Source organism: Macaca fascicularis, chromosome 18 (genome assembly GCF_037993035.2).
Source record: "Macaca fascicularis isolate 582-1 chromosome 18, T2T-MFA8v1.1".
NCBI classification, from domain to species: domain Eukaryota; kingdom Metazoa; phylum Chordata; class Mammalia; order Primates; family Cercopithecidae; genus Macaca; species Macaca fascicularis.
The window spans coordinates 52,572,279-52,587,084 of NC_088392.1; the positions used below are offsets into that span (position 1 = coordinate 52,572,279).

Here is a 14,806-nt window from a genome sequence, read left to right on the forward strand (position 1 = left end):
CTCTGGGCACATGTCACACATATGACTCTGAGGGTGACCCCGGCCACCCCCTCAAAGCAGGCTTTCGGAAATGGTGGGTGGACAAATTCCCACTGAGGTGTCCTGGACTCCTGGCTGGGGGCCTGGGCTTGTGGAGGGGAGGCCATGCTAAGAAACTACACAGAATAGGCCACATGGGGTGGCTCATGCCTGTGATCTCAGCTTTGGGAGGTCAAGGTGGGAGGACTGCTTGAGCCCAGGAGTTCGAGACCAGCCTGGGCAACAGAGACCCTTCTCTACGAAAAAATTATTTTAAAAATTAGCTGGGCATGGAGGTACATGCCTATAGCCCCAGCTACTTGAGAGGCAGAGGCAGGAGCCTGAGCCCACTGCACTCCAGCCTGGGTGACAGAATGAGGCCCTACACAGGACAGAGAAAAGGAGAGAGGAGGAGACTGGCCCCCACCACAGCCATGAGAGGCGCATTCTGGCTGTGAGCCCTCCCTGAGCAAGGCTCCTGGGGCCGGCTGTGGGACATGTGGCCAGCAGACTGAGGAGATGGGCTATGATCTGGAGAGGTGGGGGCTGCTCCTCAGGGCTCAGAAGTGTGCTGCGAAGAATGTCAGAGGAGGCTGAATGCAGGACCTTCAAGCCTGAGAGTATGAATGCCTGGAATAGAGTTGGAGTCCAAGCTGGAGGAGCAGAAGGTATTGGAGGGAGGGAGTTGGGCCACTGGGCAGTGGCAGTGATGTTCCTGCCACAGCAGACTGGGGGTGTCAGGCCTTGGACTGGAGGCCATGCCAGGGAGAATGACCAGTCATCCAGCATGTGTTGAGGACAGGGGAGAGGATGGCAGTGGAGGTTTTGGAATCACCTCCAAGGGAGTGAAGGTTGAAGAGAGAGCCACAGGCAGAGTCTCTAAGGGGAGAGGAGAGTGGGGCAGGTTTAGGGGTAGTGCATCTATGAAAACCCTGATGTTCAGGGGTCGAGCAGGACCTGAGCCGTCTGCCCAGACACAGGCCAGGGAGGACAGGGAATTCAGAGGAGAGCTAGAGAGGGCACACTGGAGGCCAGCAGGGGGGGCACGCCTGACCACACTCCCACACTTACACGGCATGCACATCACACACCATACCTACACCCAGTCACCCCCACACCTGCACACACACACTGCACGCACTGACATGCATACTCACACATGAACATACATACACATGCATGTGCACGTGCAACACACACCTCACACACTCCTAGTCACCCATTTTCATGGCCCACCTGCATCCTTGCACACACACTCACACGCAGACCCCTCACCACACACTCCAGCCCTCACACACACAGGCTCACGCCCACACCTGAGCCTGACACCCTTGCAGGCAGTGCCCGTGACCCAGAGACCCCAGCGTGTTCCAGGAGGAGGGCCGTGATCGATGCTTATTAATGAAGCTGCCCCGGAGATGGCTAATTGATGGCGGTGCGCGGCTGTTGTCTGGAATTTAACCCGATTCATCATTAGCCTGTTGGAAGCTGGAGAGCTGTGTTAATTAAGGCCAGGAAAAGAGACTTGGACGAGCTGGCGGTGCAGGCTCATGTTAGAAAACGGGAGGGCAAGGGGCAGAGGGAGGGAGGGGGAAGCAGAGGGAGGGAGGAGAGAGGGAGTGATTAAATCTAAAGCCCAGAGACAAAACAAATTCCAAAAAGCAAATGTCGGTGCCATTTCTAGGATGACTCAGGTTTGCGCTTGGCCGGCATCATCAGGCTGTGGCGTGGGGATTAAGAGCAATTTCCTCTCGATTTGTCATTTACTTGGTGTGGGCCTTGTTTTTTCTTTTAACATGCCTGGGGACTCTCTCCTGCTCTCGCCAGGCCTAGGACTGAGGCCCAGGAGCCACAGGAGAGAGAAAGGAGCTGTCCCCCTGGGTCAGAGCAGGGTGGGGGTGGAACCAGGACCCCTTTCCTGGCCGTGGAGAGGCTCAGCTTACAAACAGAGTCCACAGTGCCGGGGGAGTGGAGGGAACAGTTACACAGGGGAGGGCTTGGATGGGGAAGGGAGACTGGGCCCTGGATAACACAGACAAAGGTCTCCGTCCAGCCGCCAGGGGCCACAGTGTCACTCACCCCCTTCTCACTCCCACCCAGCCAGTGTGCTCTAAATCTCCGAAGGCAGTGGTCCCACTGTGGGCTGGGAAGGGCCAGTCACAGATGAAGAGAGCCCCTTGCCAGGCCCAGGACCCCACATCTGAGGGCTCCTAGTTGGTTGTCAGCTGTCAGGGTGACAGGCCCAGAAACCCAGGGGTGAAGGGAGGCCTGAGAGTTTAGAAGGAAGACACTGAAACCTCAGGGCTACATAGTGGCCCAGCACTGGGGGCAGCCTCTGGAAGATGGGCTTGAGTTGCGCAGTGGGGCGCTGGTACCAGGCAGGGTGGATGCGGGGAAATGCATGGGAGATGAGTTGGGGCCAGAAACGTCTCCTTTCTAATCACTAGAGCTGGCCATGCTGGATGAGGACGCCCCACGCTGAAGGGAGCCTAACTCCAACACTATAGGTATGTGAGCAAATGCCCAAGAGCCATACATCAGAGGTAGAGAAGGGACTTTCAGGAGAGTGGGAGGTCAAGTGCAGGACTGCGTGGCTGGGCGTTCAGGGAATCAGGCTACAGTGCACAGCCAGCGCCCAGGAAACATGGACCCAGTGCCCTCCCCACAAGACCCTTCTGGATACTGGGTGGTGGCTCCTGTGGGGAAGAGCCACTCATGTTTGCTGCGCCACCCAATTCTATAGAGCAGGGCCTGGCACACAGAGGTGCTCAGTAAGCGATGGAGGGATGGATGGATGGATGGATGGATGGATGGATGGATGGATGGATGGAGTTTGTGTCCCATCACAACAACAGCTTCAGTGCTGGTAGACCAAGCAGAGAGGGCAGAGCTGGGGCAGGGTGGAGGAGAGGCAGCGCAGGCAGAGTGGGGCCATGAGAACCCAAGTTCAGGGTGCATCTTGCCTCTCTGTGAGGCGTGGCCTCCCCACCCCATTCTCAGCTCTTCCCCACAGAGTCCAACATCTTCAGTTCAGCAGAGTCCAAAAGAGCCTGAGTATTCCAGAGTGGAAAGGAAAAAATGAAATGTCAGGTATTCCTCAAAGGTGCCGGAAATACTAAGAAAGGCAGGGAAGATGTGAGAGGAGGAGAAATAGGAACAGGGGGACGAGGGGGAGGAGAGAGAGAAGGGGGTTGAGGGGCAGGAGGGAGAGGGTAGCTGTCGCTTATTTCCTGGTGCCAGGCACGATGCTCAGAGCTTGGCCTGAGTGATCACATTTAATCCCCTCCACACCCCATGAGGGGATATGTGGATATGCTGGAGATGCCTCTCAGAGGTTAAGTAACAGCCCTGCCTTGTATGAGCGAGTATATGGCAGAGCTAAGACCGAAATCCAGGCCTCACAACTAAATCAGGGCCTGTTTCATCAGAATTATCTATCCACCGCTGTTATTTAAAAAATTGCACGCCCTCACTCCCCCACCCTGAAGAGGGTTAGTGACCCAGCCCGGCCATGCCGGCTAATTAGCTTGGTTACCACGGCAGCAGATCTTAATTAAGACCACAAGGATCCTCCCACCCTTGCCAGTGCAGCCCTGGCGTGTTCGCAGGAGCAGCAAAACGGACGTGGGGCTTGGAGACAAAGAGCCCTCTGCCCTTGGCAGTGCGGGCCTCAGGGAGCTCTGGCTGAGAGGTAGGGGCACGTAAGCCCAGCGGCAGCATGGTCACGGGTCCACCAGTTCCATCTTGGTGATTTTCATGGTGTCCTTCTACCTTACCTGCCACGTGCGGGAAGCATCTACCCACAAATATGGCTCCAAACCCCTAGCAGGGAGGGGCTCCCTCCCTCCCCCTGGGAAACCAGCAGCGGGCTTGGGGCTGGACCTCTTGAGAGAACTTTGACCACTGTGAGGGGCACCTCTTTTGTTTGTGCCAACCCAGCCCTGCCGCTTAGGTGAGGGGAAAGCATTTTGTAGAGAGATAGGAGAGGGTGGAGGCTTGGAGAAGGATGGGAGAGAGTGGTGAGAGCAGAGAGAAGGAGGAGCAGGCAGCCCCAGCCGGCCCACCTGCAGGCTCTGTCAAGGCTGCTCGCTGCTTCTCTCTGGACACTGCCGAGCAGAGCAGCCTGTTGCATAGCAACTGCCTGGGCCTATTTGTGGGGGGGCTGTACCAATGAGGCTACGTGGGCTGCAAAGGGTGCCACCTGGACCGAGGCCACTGTGTCCCAACCCACACCCTCCAGACCCTTTGCAAGTGGAAGGTGGGCAAGGCCTGGCTTGGACTGGAGTGAGGGGTCATTCCACAACCAAGAATGAAAGGCAACCTGGGGAAATTTGGGCCAATTCATCAAACACCTCTTATGCATAAGCTTTAGGCTCCTGTCTTCCCACAGGTGGGGAAGGCACCTAGTGCCAAGGTGCTGCTGGTCATTCTTGAACTGAACAAACATTTGCCTGGTGTCTCGGGCACCTCTGTCCAGTCACCTCTGACCTCCTGCACGCGCAGCTGCCTCCTTGCTCTTTCCAAACGTGGTCCTAGTGCAATGCTGTTTGCAAACTAACAGGAGTTCCCGCTGCCCACTCTATAAGCTCAGACCCTCCATGGCCACACCAGATCCTCTGCGGCCACACCAGATCCTCCCCACTTCCACCTGCCTGCCTGTCCTCCCACCCTCGGCTACTTGCCGCATGAGCTTTCACACCCTGCTGGCCCTTCCCTCCTCTCTCCTCCAGGTCTTTGGTGGTTATTCCCACCCCTACCCCATCCACACCCTGCCCACCCCATGAGTTTGCTCACCTGACTCATCAGGTTTCAGGAAGGACTGAAGGACTTGAGCCCCGTCATGAGGTCAGCAGAAGGTGTGCAGCATGGGAAGGACTTGAAAACTCTCTCCCACTACAGTTCGCTCAAGCCTCCAAGACCCGAGTGCACACCCCCAGCCAGGCACACAGCACCAACCCACACACCTGACTCCTTCCACTCTGACTCAAAGCCAGCATGCCCAAGTCCAGTCTGAATCCCCGCCATATCATTATCATACTCGGGAGCCTGTGCAGCTTCTCAGCGACCTTCCCATCATCCCCTTGAGGGCTACTTTTGACAGAAAGTGAGTCCAGAGGCGATGACTGGAAAGACGATAAGTGTAACTGGGTGGACCCAATCACAGAAGGCTTGCTGGAGGAGGAGGCAAAGGCTTGTGACTTCACTTTGCAGACACAGCTATGAGAGGAAAGGTGAAAAATAGAATGCAGCCAGTATGGGGAGATGGTGAGACCTGTCTGCAGATTACCCTGACACGACCTCAAGTGCTTTGTTTGAGGGACAGCGCGTCGGGGAAAGAAGGGACAGCCAGCCCCACCCAGGCAGCGCGGCGCTGGAAGTCTGAATGAGAGGGGTGAAGAGCAGACAGGGCCTACATGCTGGTATGTGTCCTGACCCGACAAGCATCAGATGGCCTCCTCAGAGTGGGGAGTGGGAGCAGAGACCAGATTTATTAAAAAATCTTATCTGGAGGGTTTGCATTTTAATAGACTCTGGATTTGCATATTTTAACAATAACCTCCGGTTCTTCTGTCTGGTCGGTGCTCACTGGCTGTCTCTCTAAACGATGATCGCCACCGCTTCAATAAACCCTTCCTAATCCAAAGGTGAAACACGCCACTTTGCTGGAGGAGGGAGGATTAAAGGGCCTTTCTCTTTGGGCTGGAAACAAGGCTGTCCGGTGGTGACCCACTTCTGGCCTCTGGGCACTCTTGCTGCAAGGGCCCGGATAAGGCAGGAAGGAATGAGGGCCATGACAGGGTGTGATGGAGGATTCAGTCATCATTTGGTCAGTACTTCCTGACCATCTACGGTGCATCGGGGCCATGCTGGGCCCTGCGTGGGCCTCAGGAACTCCTCAGGGTGGAGACAAACAGAAAAATAAATCCATAAATCTGTCAGGTGTCTCTGAAATCACTGCTGAGGCTATCCTGGAGTCAGAATTTTATGCTGACAACAGACGAGATTTCTTGAGTCTCTAACCCCTCTCTGTGGAACACACCATATGCGATTTATTAAGGAGGTAATTAAAGCATTAATATATTTACAACAAGCTAGGAATAATGTGTGCCGCTTCTGCGGTTCCCCTGGGATCTGGTCTCACTAGGGGACTGCGGAAGCCCTCAGGCAAGAGTTCATTCTTTCCTCCCACAGCGACTCCAAGCCTACTAAGCACAGCCCCTGGAATTCAACAGGGCCTGTGCTTCAGACCCTGCCCTCCTGGGACTTTAAACAAATAATTTCATCATTAATTAATTTGTTAATTACAATTTGCTAAGCGCCGGGAAGACAAATTTCTGGTGGAGGGCAGGGTCTCTGGAGAGCAAACCCACCTTTGATCCCCACAAGCTCACTGGTGAGTTCTCTGTCCTTATCGAGTTGGTTGCATCACCAGGCTTTTATCCCTATGGCTGAAAATTGTTGGTCTATCCCCTCAAAATTGTACAAAGCTTATCTTTAAAAGATGGACTGATGATCTTTCTGGAGATAGCGCTAGTGCACAGACCTGAGCAATGCTTAAAACACCTGATGATCCACAAAACACCTGATGTCTGGTGTGCGCAGATGAAGATGGGGACCCAGAAAGGCACCCCCAGGTCAGCGTCACGGGCAGGCAATCCGTGCTGTCACACAGGGCCCACACTCAGAAGATTCCCACGCTTGGGTTTCATGCTCTGCAATCTCCATCTTTAAATTCTTAACACTTAATCTTTGAACGTGTGCTTTGCGAGTGAAGTCCATGGGGCTTGGAGTCTCTGCTCATGCACAGTTCAACCTCTCTCCACCTGCCCGGTCCACCCATGTCCAGTGTCCCACCTGCAACCATTGGTTTCCTTTGTACCAGTCAGCAGTGGCCTAGGCACAGGTTAAGGGGGTCAGCGTTGGTCACATTCACCCTATGGTAGCCCAGGCTGGCCGTGCTATGCCACATCTGGCCAGTCAAAAGAGGCCATGACTCAGCAAAGATGAGCCTATTGCCCAGATACCTAGTATGTCCCAGGCACAGAGTTTACAATACCCTTGAAAGTTTCCTGTCCACTGTGGGTTAGGGCTGAGGGCCCATGGGAAGAGGTGATGTCTGGCTCTACTTCTCAGAGCCCACCCTCAGCTGGGACTTGACACATCAGTCCATGGCCAATGAGAAGGGAGCCCAGCAATCCTCAGGCCCAAGCTGCATCCCAGGTTGCAGGTGGAACTCCAGGGGCCTGTGAGGGTCCCCGTGTCTGAGGCAGAAATCCCTTGGGAACTTCTCCTGCCTGGGGGACCTCTCTTGCAGCATTCCTGAGTTTGGCTTGCGTTTCCAGCTGAAGGCATCCTCCAGGCATAAGCTACAAGATACAAACTGTGAAATTTTGGTGACTCTGCATAGGAGGTAAATGCTCTGATATTTGCATTTAAAACTGGCATTGCACAAAATAAAGATGAACTGTAAAGTCTGTGCTAATAATTTAAAATTTATAGTTTTCTTTACTTAAAGTGACATCAAATAGCAAATAAAAAAATCCCAGGACAAGTTGAGAGAGTGAGCAAGACCAAGAAGGAAAGGAAAGGCTTTATATTTTAGTACTGTAATGACACTTTTTATTTTGGCACTTGGAACAACGGGTCCTGCAAATTATGTCTGTTTTCTCAGAGCAGTGATGCTGGTGGGATTAGGACACAGACCCTCCCAGTGAGCTCTAGCGTGCTGGTCTGCTGATTCACTGTTTCCATGACCATCCTGTGTGCTGGGGTGGGGTTGGAGGGCAGAGCATAAAACCTGTGTTCTCTGGGTGGATACGAACTGGTGTTGTCCTAAAACACCAGAGTAGATGACGAGCAGGGCCAAGTCCACACAAGCGCATCCACAAGTAGGTGGTCAAGGACTACCCCTCCTCAGAGACCACACAGGAATGGGGAGGTAAGAGCTGCCTTCCTGGTGAAGGCTGCAAATTATGTCTGTTTTGGGAAGATACAAATCTGTGTCTCCGGTGGTATTCCTCTGAAGCTTGGCGAGGTGAGCCCTTCTGCTGAGCAGGGAGCCAGGTATCTTCAGGCTCCAACATGTCCCAAAAGGAACCAGAAGGACCCTCAGCTCTGATGTTTGAATAGTCACTCTGGAGAGCATTCTGGCCATCCCATGGGCCAGTCACCTCAGCTGTCAGCATCTATCCTCCCTCTCCCCAGCTCCCTGCAGGGCATCGGTCCCCATCTTCCAGTGCAGGCTGACCTTTGTTGAGAACCTGCTCTTCACATTTCTTCTATGATCTCATTCAATCCGAATCCCCCCGCTCCCTCCACAGTGAATTCTTTTAGGATGTCTGTGATGTCACACACCACTAATCAGGTGCACACATGTACTCCAGGGAAGAAGCACAGTCCTGAGGTTGCCTCTGGGGATCCATGAGTAGGGGCCTGGATCTCCGCTCTTGTTTGTGAACTAAGTCTCTCTCCATCTCCATCTTCCTTTCTCTCTCTCCCTCCCTAGTAAGGTAGGGGAGAAGAGACGTGTATAGGCAGGAAAATGTCACTCACCAGCCCAGTGAGCTAGCCCAGGTCATACCAGGACCAGGAAAGGAGTAGTAGGAACCAGTGGGGTGAATCAGGGCCACCTTCTCAGACAGGGAGGGGCCCCCTGCACCCTGGTCCTCAGGGAAGGAGGCAGCAGAGACCTGCAGAGGCTGGTGGGAGTAGACTTGGCAGCACAGAACCAGAACCAGAACCAGATGCAAGAGGAGGCAGGGGAAGCGGCGAGGTTGGGAGGGAGTCAGGAAAGAGCAGCTTGGCCTGTCTGTCTGTCCGCGTGCCCACGAGCCACAGGCCTCCCCTTCCACAGGGAGCCACACTGGACAGGTGAAGCCTTTCGACCAGCTCAATCATCGTATTTATTCTAATTGTATCGTAATCGTCCCCAAGGAGGCTGGTTCAAATGAGCTTGACATTATTAAAATTTTAATGCCCGGTTTTCATAGCTGAATGAATATTTAAAGGGTATGTCCCAGCTTAAGTTATGATGATGAAGAAATTAATGGAATGTCTTGTTTAATGCATGGATATGTGTTGATGCAAAAAGTGGCAGAGGGATGGGGAGGGGGAAGGGAGGCAGAGCCTGAGTGGAAGAGGAAAGGGGCATCCACCGGCCCACGCCCGCCACAGGCGGGAGCAGAAACAGCTTTAGGTCTGGGCCAGGCCCACTCATTTCCCCAGAGGGGCGCTCGGCTGGAAGTAGAAACATGGTCCACAAGGGTTTGTGATGTCCCCAGAGGACCGACCCCAGGAGCCTCCAGAGAAGCTGCAGGTAGCTTGTTCCTGACCCAGGGAAGGCAGGTCTGGCTCACCAAACCCCCTTCGGGCACCTGGAGGAGGACACCAACTGAAGGCCATGGGGCATCCATGGGGACACTGAGAACATCTCTGAAAGAGAATCGGCAGGGAAGGCTCCTGTGCCCCAGCCCAGATTCCCAGCAGCCACAAGCCCCAGGGCCCTGCGGGGAGGACAACGCGCTAGTGGAGAGGAATGGCTGACAGAGGAGCAGAGACCGGGGCAGGAAAAGCACCAAAGGGGTCCTGAGGCAATGGCCAGGGTCCCAGGGGGCAAAGTTGCAAGAAGGGCAAGGAGATGGCACCTGGCCTTCGGTCTTCCTCCTGGTCTCGCTCTTGGCTCTTCCCTCCTCTCCTGGCTCTTGCCCTGACCCCTCTGCTCTCCTTCACCCTTGCCCTCTCTGGCATTCTCTTCACCTCTCCCCTTGCTCTGTCATCGTGCTCTGCCTCGTTCTCTCCCCATCTCTGTTGCCTGGCCCAGGCTCCTCTCCCAGGACAGATGTGCTCCGTCCTCCCTCTTCAGGGCAGAATCAGGGCTGGGTGAGGCTGGCCGAGGACTAGGGGAGGGAGGGAGGTTTCCCTTCAGGCTGGGGCCATCTGTACACAGCCTGCTCCAGCTGAGAAATCTTCCCAACCAAGCCTGACACTTTATTTCTGCTGAGAATTAAGAAAGCACAGGGTCGTATATTATCTCACCATCTAGCCCAGCACCTCTCTGACAAGCCCCTCAAAGGCCGTCTGGATGCTGACCACCATCAGATTATAATGGGACGTGAAAAATGACCCCAGGAGCCATGGCTGCATGGGAACCAATTCAATTCTCCTTTACCAATCTGTTTAGAGCACCCTGTAGGTGCCTAGCCCATGGCTGAAGGCAGCTGGGAGGCTGGATAAGCCCCCATGTTCCTGCTGTCAGAAAGCCCACAGTAAAACTGGAGAGAAGCAGAGGGGCCTGTGTGTGAGGGGTGAGCCCAACAGCACACCATGGAGGAGGTCTGCCTGCACCATGCAGGGACTGTCCGGTTGGGAGGGTTCCTGGGGCAGGGATGCTAGGCCAAAGCGTAACAGGCGCCCAGGTAACAAGGACAGTGGGGCTGGCTGCCTGCAACTGGGGTGGCCTCTAGGGCGGAAGCCTGCACACACAGGGAGATTTCATTTGCCCAGTTTAATTTACCATGGAAAATGGGACCCATCATATCAGAAATAGCTCTACCCTGGCCATGCCAATTCGCAGGACTCACCCCAGCTGCTCTCGGGCCCAACCAGAGAAGACTGGCCATAAAACACAGAAACGAGGTGCCAGGAAAGGAGTCTCCTCCAGTGGTCCCAGCCTTCCTCCCACACAGGATGAGGCCCCTAGGGATGTGGGGTCTGCCTAGCATGCTCTGGCCCCAGGAATGGCATCACTTCCCAGTTGGGACAGAGCAGCAAAGCCCAACAGATTCTGGTTCACACTCTTCTGCCTGCCCCTTCTCAGCCAGGCCTTCCTCCCATCCTTGCAAGGGAAGCCTGAATTCCCCATCTGGCTCCCTGCCCCCCTCTTTTTCTCCCACCCCCCTGGCCTCTGCTTGGAACTTTCCTGGACCATCCCAAGCCCATTCCACCTGCTTCCAGCATCTCCTAAATGAGTAGACAGATGTCAGGAGTCCTGGGTTCATCTTGATATCACCATTTACAACCTTTGTGACCTCAGGCTAACTTCTTAACCTCTCTGAAACTCCATTTCCTTTATTTGCATACATCATAGGAGAAGTTGCGATGATCTAGCAATGTGATGTGTATAGCAACTGTTCCTGTTCTCAGCGGTGTTGTGGATCCTTGGGGAGGCCTGGGCTGCCTAAGCTCCACCCCCACTTGCAAATCAAATTCCAGCCTTGAGTGTACCTTTTTAATGGAAAATGTGGAGCTCCTTGTAGTACCCTTCCCGATGGGGTACCAATCAGGCTTCATGAACTAGGGGGCTTATTTGTTGGTTAGAGCTGTCATAGCAAAGTACCACAGACCAGATGACTTAAACAATGGAAATGTATTTCTCACAGCTCTGGAGGTTGGAAGTCCAAGATGAAGGTGTGGGCAGGATTGGTTTATATGAGGGCTCTCTTCCTGGCTTGAAGATGGCAGCCTTCTTGCTGTGTCCTCCTATGGCCTTCTCTGTGTGCACATCCCTGGTGTCTCTTCCTCTTCTTGTGAGGACATCAATCATATGGGATGAGGGCCCTACTCTTATAACTCCATTCAACCTTAAGTACCTCCTTAAAGGCACTATTTCCAAATACAGTAACATTGGGGGTTAGGGCTTCACCATATTAATTTTGGGGGGACACACTTCAGTCCATAACAGAAGCCAAGTGGACTAGGCTCAAAGCATGAATAGACTGTCAAGAGGAGGAGGCTGGGAGGGACAGCAGGGAACTTGCAGGCCCAGGGAATGGACCTGGGGGAGGAAGGTGCCAGGATGTGCGGTGGGACTGGTGCAAGAGGTGTTGGGGCCAGATTTTGGCCAGGGGAGTCAGGCAGAAAAGATACTTGATTTGCTGGCCCAAAGAACCTGGCCTTGGTCTCCCTTTATGGGATGGGTATTTTTCCCATTTACTTCTTCCTTGGTCCCCTCCTCCTGGAGCAGCTGAGGTCAAATGAGATAAAATATGACAAAGCCAAAGGCCATTGTATTGGTAGCACTCATGTGCCTACTCATCCTGGCTGAATCCCAGCTCCGCTGCTCCTCAGAGCTTTGTTCTTCTCATTGAAAAGATGGATATAATAATCCCTACCTCAGAGAATTGTAAAATTACATAAGCAGAAAAGCTGTAGAAATCTGTCCAAGAGAACATCAGGGCTGGAACTGGGTCCAGGTCAGTCCTTAAGATCTGTTTGGGGGAGAAGAACGCCGCAGGTTTCAGAGAAGGGAAGGCTAGGAGGGCGGGGCATTCCAGGAGGACAGGGCAACCTAGGAAAGGGTGAGATGCTGAGTCCCAAGCAGTACTGGACAGGGAACCAGGAGCAACCTGGCTCCCTCCTGAATCACCTCTCCCATAGCCAGATGCCTGGGTGGCCTTCTGGATCCTTCCCTCAAGGACTGGAAAGGAGCTGGTTCACAGGGAAGCCAGGAACTTCATTACATTCCTCCTCCTTCTTCCTGTGATTGGCGTTTGTTGTAACACGGCAGTGTTCTCTGCTGCCAGGACTTGGGAACAAAGCACCTTGCTTCCCCTCAACTCCATAAGGGATGTCAAGTGGGGACCTGGTGGTGAACAATGACACCCTGGTCCCTCTTGCTGGGCTGGCCCCAGCCTCCTCCCCTGCTGCCTCTGGCTACCTGTGCCTCCTTCCTTGTCGGCTGCGTCCTGCCTCCCATCTCTGTCCTTCCCGGCCGCAGCTCTGCCCTTCCCCTGGCCTCGTGCTCACCTTGCTGAGTCACAGGCACCCATACTCCCCCACCCAGTTGTCTTGATGCAGCCAAAACTCACTTCAAGTCCTAGACCAGAAGGCAGGAGGAAGCTTGTGACTGGCTGGTCCAGTCGCTGTACGGGAGGGAATTGGCAACGGAGGGTCTCAAAGTGCAGGACAGATATGCAGAAATCTCCCCGCAGGCCCCGTTTCCCAGCCGTGTCCTGCCACATGGTAGCCTTGGGAAGCACCTGAATGCCTCTTGGCCTCAGCCTCTCCATCTCTTAAATGGCGATGTTTGTACCTGCCCCACTGCCTCTCTGAGTCTGAGTTTGTGAGAGAAATGCAGATGCAAGAAAGGCTCGGGGAGGTGTGTAAGGGCAGAAACACTGGTGAAGACATCAGGTCCAAATCCGCTTGCTTGATTCTCCTCATGTTTATTGCTTAAAACATGCTGAAACCTCTGGGCTGTAGAGCCCACCCTGGTGCCTCTCGGTGAGCCTTGAAGCCAGGCAGCCAAGCCCGGGATGCTTGGAGTCCAGAGACCCCTAGTGGCCTGAATGGGCCATTGACACAGATCCCCAAGGGGGAAGACAGGCTGGCAGGCTAGGGGAGTCAGGCGTTGCTCTCCTGTCGCCCTGGCACCCAGACACCATAGGGGACAAGTAGCTGTGCCCACTCTGCGCACTCCCTGAGAGAACGGCCCGAGTTGCAACCAGGAGCCACAGCCCTGAACTCTGCTTTAACCTTGGAGCTGGATGGCCCAGAGCGTTGGCCACGCCTGACCCACAGGCCACATCTACCAGCTGGTAGGTGCTGGGATGAAGCTGGATGCCCTGGCCTGGGTGGGGTCCATCTGCAGCCAGCGACAGCTCATTTCCATAAAGGCAGATGTCTTGAGTGAACCAGGGCTGAGCCAAGGGTGTACTTTGGGGACACAAAGGCCTGTGCGACACAGGGACGGGCAGCATTTCTGTCAACCTGAGATTCTGCTATCAAAGGCTAGCAGGACCTGCTTGGAGTAGGAGGAGGAGGCACCGGTCTCCTGTCCAGAGACACACTCCTGAAAGAATGGGGCCACGGGGCTGTGCCGTTGAGGGCAGACGGGCACTGCTTTGGTGAAGGTGTGTGTGCTTGCGGCAGCGTGTGGGAGCGTGTGTCTGTGGATGCAGTCTGTGTACCTGCATCCACCTGTGCGCCTGAGTGCTGGGTGTCTGCCCCTCACCCACAGGCCTGCTATAACTCTGTCCCCCTGTGCTCTGTTGCAGATGAACCGGCCAATCCAGGTGAAGCCTGCGGACAGCGAGAGCCGAGGAGGTAGTAGCTGCCTGCGCCAGCCCCCTTCACGTGAGGGCCCACTTGTCTCTGCCCCTCCCCTCCCCTTCTCACTCCTCCCTCCTTTTCCCGATGCAGCAATGTGATGCAGCGACTCCCTGCCTCCTCCTCTTGCCCTTCTGGGGATCTCATGGCTGAGGGTTGGGGACAGAGCTTTGGAGCTCTGGGTGACTGGTGTGGAGAGATGAGGGAAGGAGAGCGATTGGGGTCTTCCAAACGGTGGGGTTTCTGCCTCTCTGAGTAAACAAGTGCCATGTCTCGGGGCATTCTCCCCTCCGTTAAAATACCAAAAAGGGTGTGCCCACCTCGGTGTTGCCAAGGAAAACCCCACCGTGATGGGGCTTGTGCAGTCAGAAAGGAGACAGGAAGTGGTCGTAACTGTGCCGTAGGAGGATTCAGGCCACAGGAGGCAAATCTGAGTGGCCCATGGGAGTGTGGGCACTCAAGGCCAGCGCTGAGGCAGAGATCCTGGAGATAGAGGCAGTCAGACAGGTGTCTGGAAAGGGACAGAGGAGAAGGACACAGCCTCACTCCACAGACACTTGTCCCAGAATGTGAAGCCCACCGGAGACTGGCTGTGGAGAGGCTGGGTAAGGGAATGCCACACCTTGAGGCTCACCCCTGGAAGGGCCAGGCAGATGGCCAGCCAGGGGCAGCTCCATCACCAAGTGACAGCATCCTCTTGGCATAGTGCCTGTGTGTCTGTACTGTTCCTCCCTCCTCATCC

General features: G+C 54.7%; 1 protein-coding gene across 50 annotated transcripts in view; it reads left to right on the top strand.

The window, feature by feature from the left end:
- The window catches only part of CELF4 (CUGBP Elav-like family member 4), a 321,563-nt gene that overhangs the window by 227,513 nt on the left and 79,244 nt on the right, over nt 1-14,806 (top strand). For 27 of the 50 annotated variants that reach the window (XR_006693956.3, XR_006693958.3, XR_006693957.3 and 24 more), the window contains exon 3: nt 14,013-14,091. Coding sequence is in view for 28 of the 50 variants with exons in the window: in XM_065534268.2 (XP_065390340.1) it covers nt 14,013-14,091 (79 nt within the window). In the remaining 22 variants the exon portion in view is untranslated. The remainder of the gene's footprint in view (nt 1-14,012; nt 14,092-14,806) is intronic. The other 23 variants (XR_006693984.3, XR_006693964.3, XR_006693978.3 and 20 more) reach the window with 1 other exon arrangement.